Source organism: Tachysurus fulvidraco, chromosome 17 (genome assembly GCF_022655615.1).
Source record: "Tachysurus fulvidraco isolate hzauxx_2018 chromosome 17, HZAU_PFXX_2.0, whole genome shotgun sequence".
NCBI lineage: Eukaryota > Metazoa > Chordata > Actinopteri > Siluriformes > Bagridae > Tachysurus > Tachysurus fulvidraco.
The window spans coordinates 25,336,013-25,345,861 of NC_062534.1; the positions used below are offsets into that span (position 1 = coordinate 25,336,013).

Genomic DNA, 9,849 nt, shown 5'->3' on the forward strand with positions numbered 1-9,849 from the left:
TCTAATGCAGAGAAAGGCATGCTGGGTAAGTGTCGCGTTTACAGTTAACAGAAAGAAACATGTTTGTCTTTTAACTTAAAGAATCACTCTTATGATCCATTTATTTATTTATTTTGGTCAGAGGGCTGAAGTGGGCGGGGCTACATTGTAAATATGTGACATAGCACTTCAAATCAGAATGACCAATTAATTACAAGTACAAATGGACTGTGTGTGTGTGTGTGTGTGTGTGTGTGTGTGTGTGTGTGTGTGTGTGTGTGTGTGTGTGTGTGTGTGTTCACGGTGTGTGTATTCACTGGTGTGTGTGTGTGGGTGTGTGTGTGTGTATATTCACTGCTGTGTGTGTGTATTCACTGCTGTGTGTGTGTGTGTGTGTGTGTGTTCACGGTGTGTGTTCACGTTGTGTGTATTCACTGCTGTGTGTGTATGTGTATGTGTGTGTGTGTGTGTGTGTATGTGTGTGTGTGTGTGTGTGTGTGTTCACGTTGTGTGTATTCACTGCTGTGTGTGTGTGTGTGTGTGTGTGTGTGTGTGTTCACGTTGTGTGTATTCACTGCTGTGTGTGTGTGTGTGTGTGTGTGTGTGTGTGTGTGTGTGTGTGTGTGTGTGTGTGTGTGTGTGTGTGTACAGCCGAGTCAGCATAGGCTTCAGCAGATCTTCTCTTCTCTTCTCTTCTCTTCTCTTCTCTTCTCTTCTCTTCTCTTCTCTTCTCTTCTCTTCTCTTCCACTTTTTTCTGTTTATCCTTCTCTTCTTCTCATCAACTACTTATTTTTTGTGCTTTCTATTTATCTCTTTCACTCCATCAGTCTCATTTCCTTTCTTTCTTTCTTCTGAATAATTCTATTAATCACTTACTGTTACTTTATTCTGTTTCCTTCTTTTTCTTTCAGACCATCTGTCCATCCTTCCTCTATCCATTTTTACTTATCTTCTATATCTTTTATGTCTTCTATCACTCACTTTCTCTTTTCACCACTCTGTTACTTTCCCACCATCAGTCCCTCTCTCTGGAGGAGAGGGAGAGTAGAGAAAGAGAATACAGATGGACATGCTGAGACGGAGAGAGAGAAAATCAGCCAGTCCACCTTATCACTGTGGATAAATTCACTCTCTCTCTCTCTCTCTCTCTCTCTCTCTCTCGAGAGAGAGCGAGAGCAGCGAGGAAGAACACAAAAAACAAGAAAGGCAGAGCAGAGAGAGAAAGAGAACGACGGAGAGAGAGTAAGCGAGATAAACTAAAAAACAGAGCGAAAGCGAAGAGAGCGAGCGAGAGGAGAACAACACCACGACCGAGCGAGAGAGCGAGATACGAGAGAGAGACAAGAAAGAAAGCGGAGCGAGGGAGACGAGAGTACGCGAGCCGAGAGAGACTAGGCGAGAGCAAGAGCGGTAGAGGCGCAGAGAGAGACGCGAGAGCGGAGAGAGATGCGCGAAGAGAGCGCGAGAGCGTCGAGCACCAGCCAGAGAGAAAGAGAGAGCGAGACGAGAGAGAGCGGTGAGACGAAGCTAGAAAGAAGGAGAGAGGAAAGAGCGCGAGAGGAAGAGCAGACGCAGAGACACGAGAGAGAGCGAGCGAGGAGAGAGAGAGAGAGGAAGAGGGAGAGAGAGAAGTAGAGATAGAGTAGAGAGAGGCGAACGAGAGAGAGAGAATCTATCAGACTATGGCAATAGCGATCTAGAAAATCTCTCTCTCTCTCTCTCTCACACTCTCTCTCACTCTCTCTCTCACTCTCTCTCACTCTCTTTTCTCTCTCTCTCTCTCTCTCTCTCTGTCACTCTCTCTCTCTCTCTCTCTCTCTCTCTCACTCTCACTCTCTCTCTCCTTACAAATTAAATAGACAGTTAGTTAGTAAATATTAATAGTCCCTCATGGTAATAAAAGTTGATTTATAAGGTATTTGTTTATGACGTGTTCATGTGTAGTGGTGATAATAATAAATAAATAAATCCCGTGGGACAGACGGTTCTCCATATTTACTGGCGTTCAGGGTTCGAGTCGTGCTGTGTGACGAGAACACGGTGAACCTGCTGTCATGTTTCATAACGACACTTTTTATTAGAGCTCCACAATCTGCAGAAGTTCTAAACACGAACAGTTCGTTAGGACACAATGTGACTTCCTGTAACCGACTTCCTGTTATCTATTAACTCGTGAAAACTGAAGACAATCTCGCTCAATTTCACTCCGCCCCCTCACTCCCAAGGCTCCGCCTACAACAGCAGAGCTTGATGATAAATTTCTCTACTGAGTGTAAATGTATAAAGTTTTACACCATCTCTGGTATTTTACAAGAATTTAATAGTGAAATTAAATTCATTTTTAATTTTATTCATTAAATAAGGATGTGTGTTTTTTAAGGAGAGATTATTCTGGGCCTGTAATGATGTATGAGCTTGAAGAAATAGTCGGATATCTGTAGTCATTTTGAATTAAACGAGGGAATTGTGCCTCCTAGTGTTCATCAAAAGTAATTACACATGATAAGGCTGTTTAATTTATTTATCTTACCATTAAACCTCTCTCTCAGGTCTGATCGTTTTCCTGGGAATGATGTGCGGAGCGTTCGTTTGGGGAGGAATGGCTGATAAAGTGGGACGACGGAAATGTCTGATTATCGCTCTGACCATCAACTGCATTGCTGCCTTCCTCTCATCCTTCTCTCAGGGATATGGGTTCTTTATCTTCTTCAGACTCATCTCTGGCTTTGGGTGAGAGAGAAAGAGAGAGAAAGAGCAAGAGAGAGAGAGAGCTTGATCCTGAAGAGAGAGAGGAAGAGAGAGAAACGGAGAGAGAGAAGACGAGGAGAAGAGAGGAGAGAAGAGGAGAGAAGAGAAGAGGAGAGAGAGATGAGGAGAGAGAACAAAGAGAAAGAGAAAGAGAGTAGAAAAGAGAGAAGAGCAAAGAGATTTTGAGAAAGAGAAAGAGAGAGAGAGAGATATTGAGAGAGAAAGAGAGAGAAAGAGCAAGAGAGGGAGAGAGAGAGAGAAAGAGAGAGATAGAAAAGAGCGAAGAGAGAAAGAGAGAGAGGGAGATATATATATACAGAGAGAGAGAGAGAGAGAGAACGAGAGTGAGAGGAGAAAGAGGAGAAAAAGAGAGAGAGTAGAAAAGAAGAGAGAAGGAAGGGATAGGGAGAGAGAGAGAGAGAGAGGGAGTGAGAGAGAGAGAGAGAGATGGGAGAGAAAGGAGAGAGAGAGAGAAAGATGATGAGTAGAGAGAGAGAGAAAAGAAGAGGTAGTTGAGGAGAGAGAGAGGGCAGAGAAAGGAGAGCGAGAGAGAGGGAAGGGAGGAAAGAGAGAGAGAAGAAGAGGAGAGAGGAGACAGGAAGAGACAGAGAGAGAGGGGGGAGAGAGAGCGAGTGAGAGAGGGAGAGAGGGGGGGGGAGAGAGGGGGGGAGAGAGAGAGTGAGAGAGAGGGGAGAGAGAGAGAGAGAGAGAGAGAGAGAGAGAGAGAGAGAGAGAGAGAGAGAGAGAGAGAGAGAGAGAGACGCCAATATAGAGAAGAAAAAAGAGTTTTAATTTAAATAACAATTTACATTTTTAAATGAATTTAGATGAAGGAGCTGAAAACAAAAAAGTGATGAATCAGTTGTTTTGTGTGTGTGTGTGTGTGTGTGTGTGTGTGTGTGTGTGTGTGTGTGTGTGTGTGTGTGTGTGTGTGTGTGTGTTGTGTGTGTTGTGTGTGTGCAGTATCGGTGGCTCCGTCCCGATCGTGTACTCGTATTTCTCAGAGTTCCTGCAGATGGATAAGAGAGGAGAACATCTCAGCTGGCTCTGTATGTTCTGGATGATTGGTGGAATTTATGCTTCATTCACTGCCTGGGGCATCATCCCTCACTACGGTACATGTTTTATTAATTGTGCTCTATAAGGCAGTAATAACAGCGCTATAACGCAGTAATAACAGCGCTCTAACTTGTGCTGCCTCATTATAGTAGAGATATTCCACATTACATCGTCGTCACTATGGTACAGCTGTTACATGTGAACACTATCATCCATTACAGCAGAACAGTTATTACACATTATTAATGCTCTCATACATATTACTAACACTCTATAACATTAATAATGTTATATCACACATCATTCATCAGTATGCTATTTGTGTGTGTGTGTGTGTGTGTGTGTGTGTGTGTGTGTGTGTGTGTGTGTGTGTGTGTTCAGGATGGGGTTTCAGTATGGGTTCAGAGTTTCAGTTCCACAGCTGGCGTGTGTTCGTGTTGGTCTGTGCTCTGCCGGCCGTCTCCGCTCTTATCGGCCTCACCTTCATGCCTGAAAGTCCACGTTTCCTGTTGGAGGTACGGGGTCAAAGGTCAAAACGTATATGCTAAGATTCAGCCTTACACACTACCGACATTCTACAACATGCAAGCAGGAACAAGACGACCAATCAGCAGAGAGAATGAGCTCACAAGTGCAGGAAGCTGTGACCAAATTAGGAAAGTATATATTATATATAGAGAAAGGGACAGATGTGTGGGACAGATGTGTGGGACAGATGTGTGGGACAGATGTGTGGGACAGATGTGTGGGACGCCAACAGTGTAGATGTGACAAATAAATAAACATAAACATAAATAACAATAAATCGTTTAGATTAGAAATAAATAAAACACAAACGTACCATAATACCATGGTTAAGAAAATGTTTTATTGGTTTATATTTTCTTTCCTATCTCTCACTCCAACATCCTGCTTTTTATGTAATAAAGTTCTGCGGTGATTGTTGTGGTTCTTCTCAGCACGCTAAACATGACGAGGCCTGGATGATCCTGAAGCACGTTCACGACACTAACTGGAGAGCGAAAGGAGAACCGGAGCGAGTGTTCACCGTGAGCGATGTTACAATACATTACACTCGTTCTCTCGTGTTCTCAGTCTGAGAGGAGTCAGGTGAACAAACTCTGGAGTGTGTCTAGCTCTGTGTTTAACTGTTTAACAGGTTTCTCAGATCAAAACTCCAAAGACTCAGGAGGACGAGTTTTTTGAGATTCAGACCTCCACAGGAACGTCTGTACATAGATGGGCGATTCGCACCGTGACTCTGATTAAACTGGTAAACTCCCCAGCAGCTTTATCACACACACACACACAGATGAGTGCTTTACACACAGGACAAGCTTAATGATGTTTCCACACACAGGTGTTGAAGAACGTCTTGTCTCTCTTATCTCACGATCTGAGACTGTCTACCCTGCTCATGGCTGTTATCTGGTTTACGATGGCCTTCAGGTAAGAGTGAAGTGACGTGACGCAGAAGTTGTTCTCTACATTTAACCCATCGAAAGTGCACACACACAGTAGTGAACACACACACAGTAGTGAACACACACACAGCAGTGAACACACACACACACACCGTGAACACACACCCGGAGCAGTGGGCAGCCATTTATCCTGCGGTGCCCAGGGAGCAGTTGGGGGGGTTCGGTGCCTTGCTCAAGGGTACCTCAGTCGTGGTATTGCCGACCCGAGACTCGAACCTACAACCACAGGGTTAGGAGTCAAACTCTCTATCTATTAGGCCACGACTTCCTGATGGTCTAAAGCGCTCTCTATTTAATATGGAAATAAATACAACTCTGTGACATACCGTATGAATACATAATATATGCTAATGATCACAAGGAGGAGAAATATGTGTTAATGTTTGGTAAGAAAATAAATAACACTTAGCACAAAAGTCACAATAAGCTGCTCAATATTCATTCATTCATTCATCTTCTACCGCTTATCTGAACTTCTCGGGTCACGGGGAGCCTGTGCCTATCTCAGGCGTCATCGGGCATCGAGGCAGGATACACCCTGGACGGAGTGCCGACCCATCACAGGGCACACACACACTCTCATTCACACACACTCTCTCATTCACACACACACACACTCACACACTACGGACAATTTTCCAGAAATGCCAATCAACCTACCATGCATGTCTTTGTACCGGGGGAGGAAACCGGAGTACCCGGAGGAAACCCCCGAGGCACGGGGAGAACATGCAAACTCCACACACACAAGGCGGAGGCGGGAATCGATCCCCCAACCCTGGAAGTGTGAGGTGAACGTGCTAACCGCTAAGCCACCGTGCCCCCCTCAGCTGCTCGATATTTCAGTAGAAAAATGTCCAGATCTCCGTTCAGATCAGAACGAATCCACAGTGCAGCTCGGCATAATACATAATAATTAGCATAAAGACACAAAGACACATTAATGATCTACTGCTTTGAATTTTGTCGAGTTTCAGAATTGAATAAAAAATGACTTTCCTGCAGCTGGAGCCGATACAGACACTATTGTTTGTGTGTTTTAGTTATTACGGCTTAGCTGTGTGGTTCCCCGACATGATCAAACACCTCCAGTATGAAGAGTACGAGTCCAAGGTGAAGAATTTCCCCGGAGAGAGAATCGAAAACTTCCACTTCAACTTCTCTCTGGAGAACCAAATCCACCGAGACGGGAAATACATCAACGACAAGTGTGTAACACCACAACCTGATGGGTTATTTAGTGTGTGTGTGTGTGTGTGTGTGTGTGTGTGTGTGTGTGTGTGTGTGTGTGTGTGTGTGTGGTGTGTGTGTGTGGTGTGTGTGTTTGTGTGTTTGGTGTGTGTGTGGTGTGTGTGTGTGTGTGTGTGTGTGTTTGGTGTGTGTGTGTGTGTGTGGTGTGTGTGTGTGTGTGTGTGTTGTGTGTGTGTTGTGTGTGTGTTTTGTGTGTGTGTGGTGTGTGTGTGTGTGTGTGTGGTGGGGGTGTGTGGTGGTGTGTGTGTGTGTGGGTGTGTGTGTGTGTGTGGTGTGGGTGCTGGTGGTGTGAGTGTGTGTGGGTGGGATGTGTGTGTGTGGTGTGTGTGGTGTGTGTGGTGTGTGGTGTGCGGTGTGTGTGTGTGTGTGTGTGTGGTGTGTGTGTGTGTGTGTGTGTGTGTGTGTGTGTGTGTGGAATTGTTAATGTTAATGGTGTGTGTGTGTGTGTGTGAGGTGTTGGTGTGTGTGTGGTGTGTGTTTGTGTGTGTGTGGTGTGTGTGTGTGTGTGTGTGTGGTGTGTGTGTGTGTGTGTGTGTGTGTGTGTGTGTGTGTGTGTGTGTGTGTGTGTGTGTGGTGTGTGTGTGTGTGTGTGTGTGTGTGTGTGTGTGTGTGTGTGTGTGTGTGTGTGTGAATGTTAATGTGTGTGTGTGAATGTTAATGTGTGTGTGTGAATGTTAATGTAATGATGAAGGTCAAGCCTTCCTTCAGTCCTCATCATTACCGGCCTGGTCAGAGTCACAGTGTGTCTATTTTGGGAAATTGTTCAAATTCAATTAAAACACCTTCCAGTTGAGGCCACGCCCACATCCGGTTGGAGTAACTACATAGACACAGAGTAAGTGTGTTACTCTGTGGTGTGTGAGCATTATGCTGTTCCATCCTGGTCTCTCCTCCAGGTTCATCGGCATCAAGATGAAGTCCATGACATTTGAGGATTCGCTCTTCGAGGACTGTTATTTTGAAGACATCACATCTACAGACACGTATTTTGAAAACTGCACCTTTAGATCCACCACCTTTTACAACACAGGTAAGGTGTGGAGTGCTCTGATTTGTGTGAGCTTCTGATCTCAGACCTGTACTAACGCCGGCGTACGATCTCCTCAGATCTGTACAAGGAGAACTTCATCGACTGCAAGATGGACAACACGAGCTTCCTGCACCCAAAAAAGGGCTGCCACCTGAACGTGGAGGAGGAGAACGATGTCCTCATTTACCTGGTCAGCTTTCTGGGGAGTCTGGCTGTGCTTCCTGGGAATATCATTTCAGCAATGTTCATGGATAAGATCGGGAGAATTAAAATGATCGGTGAGTCAATAATAATAATAATCATAATAATAATAATAATAATAATAATAATAATAATGATGATGATGATGATGATGATGATGATGATGATAATAATAATAATAATAATGTGGATTAACCCACATCACTGAATCTTTCACTGATTGCTAATTAAATTCATATAGAGAGTTCTGCTCTCTGATTGGTGTTCAGGTGGTGATGAGTTCTCTCTAACAGCTCTGACTGTAGATCAGGTTTATATTAATGCACTCACTCTCATACACTATGGTTTCCATAGTAACAGCTGGTTCACTGGGACGTGTACAGAACACACACCACATAACAGTATTTGCTGATATGACGATTGATATGACGGAGAAGTGTCCAGTGTAGCTGCTATACGAGAAAGTAACAGCAGGAACTCACTCATGTTGTGTATTTGTGTGTGATCAGGAGGCTCCATGATCATCTCCGCCGGCTGCACCTTCTTCCTGTTTCTGAGCTTCAGTCAGTCAGCCATCATCGCCCTGCAGTGTCTGTTCTGTGGCGTTAGCGTGGCGGCGTGGAACGGCATCGAGGTCATCACCGTGGAGATTTACCCCGCCTCTAAAAGGTACGGCATAACGAATCTCCATCTACACGTCTGTGTCAACAGGCTTTAAATAATATTTTAGCAGAACAGAGACATGAAATAAAACAGATCTGAACAACAGAGTTGAACTTAAACGTGATGTTAAAATGACTGAGGAGTGAAAACCGTCCAGTTCATCGTCGTCGTGATTATCGTCATGAGCAGCATCTCAAATAAAAAAAATAAAAAAACATTAAGTGATCCAGAAAATGGGGGGCACGGTGTCTTAGTGGTTAGCACGTTCGCCTCACACCTCCAGGGTCGGGGGTTCGATTCCCGCCTCCACCTTGTGTGTGTGGAGTTTGCATGTTCTCCCCGTGCCTCGGGGGTTTCCTCCGGGTACTCCGGTTTCCTCCCCCGGTCCAAAGACATGCATGGTAGGTTGATTGGCATCTCTGGAAAATTGTCCGTAGTGTGTGAGTGTGTGAGTGAATGAGAGTGTGTGTGTGTGCCCTGTGATGGGTTGGCACTCCGTCCAGGGTGTATCCTGCCTCGATGCCTGATGACGCCTGAGATAGGCACAGGCTCCCCGTGACCCGAGAAGTTCGGATAAGCGGTAGAAGATGAATGAATGAATGAATGAATGAATGAATGATCCAGAAAATCCAGAAGACTGCAGCACAATACTGAGCCCTGGGCTTGTTAAAAGTTAACTGAGGACATCAGAAACAGCAGCCGCCATCTTGTGTAGGTGAAGTTAGAAAACAGAAAAAAACACAACCAACAGTAATAAAAAAAAAGATAAATCCTTTAACACACTCTTTCTCTCTCACTTTATCCTTTCAGAGCCACAGCATTTGGTGTCCTAAATGCAGTGTGTAAACTGGCGGCCATCTTGGGCAGTTCCATCTTTGCCTCATTTGTGGGAGTCACTAAAGTCATCCCCATCCTCCTGTCCTGCACTGCACTGCTGTGTGGAGGACTGCTGGCTCTCAAACTGCCCGAAACCAGAGAGAATGTTCTGCTGTGATGAGAGGACAACACACACACACACACACACACACACACACACACACACACACACACACACACACACCGAGCAGGTAGGAAAAATATTCAAATTTATTACCAATAAAATCACCAAAAAAGTCTCTAGAGATCAAAATTAGGTGTTTGTTCTTCCTCACAGCGTCCCGGAGCATCGCTGTTGAGATAAATAAAATAATCAGTAATAAGAACCTCAGATTACGCCTCAAATCACTTATTCACACTTTCACAAAACAGTACAAACCCGTTAAGGCGAGTAAAAAAAACAACTTGTCCTTACAGATTTGTACTGAACAAAGTACTGAAAGTTTTTGCACCGGAAAGTAAATGCAGGGCCTCAGGGGGCGGGGCTAACGGCACTGTTTATATCTGATTGGTTACACTGTATAACCTCATTATTTATTTATTTATTTATTTGTTTA

The 9,849-nt window shown here is 44.6% G+C and overlaps 1 protein-coding gene across 1 annotated transcript in view; it reads left to right on the top strand.

Annotated features, from left to right (window-relative positions):
* sv2bb (synaptic vesicle glycoprotein 2Bb) overlaps nt 1-9,502 on the top strand; it is an 11,168-nt gene extending 1,666 nt beyond the window's left edge. Inside the window, exons 3-14 of the mRNA XM_047802192.1 lie at nt 2-25; nt 2,530-2,710; nt 3,692-3,843; nt 4,169-4,302; nt 4,747-4,836; nt 4,947-5,060; nt 5,148-5,236; nt 6,315-6,479; nt 7,419-7,552; nt 7,630-7,830; nt 8,263-8,422; nt 9,227-9,502. Coding sequence (XP_047658148.1) covers nt 2-25; nt 2,530-2,710; nt 3,692-3,843; nt 4,169-4,302; nt 4,747-4,836; nt 4,947-5,060; nt 5,148-5,236; nt 6,315-6,479; nt 7,419-7,552; nt 7,630-7,830; nt 8,263-8,422; nt 9,227-9,410 — 1,628 coding nt within the window. The 3' untranslated portion in view covers nt 9,411-9,502. The remainder of the gene's footprint in view (nt 1; nt 26-2,529; nt 2,711-3,691; nt 3,844-4,168; nt 4,303-4,746; nt 4,837-4,946; nt 5,061-5,147; nt 5,237-6,314; nt 6,480-7,418; nt 7,553-7,629; nt 7,831-8,262; nt 8,423-9,226) is intronic.
* Nucleotides 9,503-9,849: the final 347 nt, after the last annotated feature.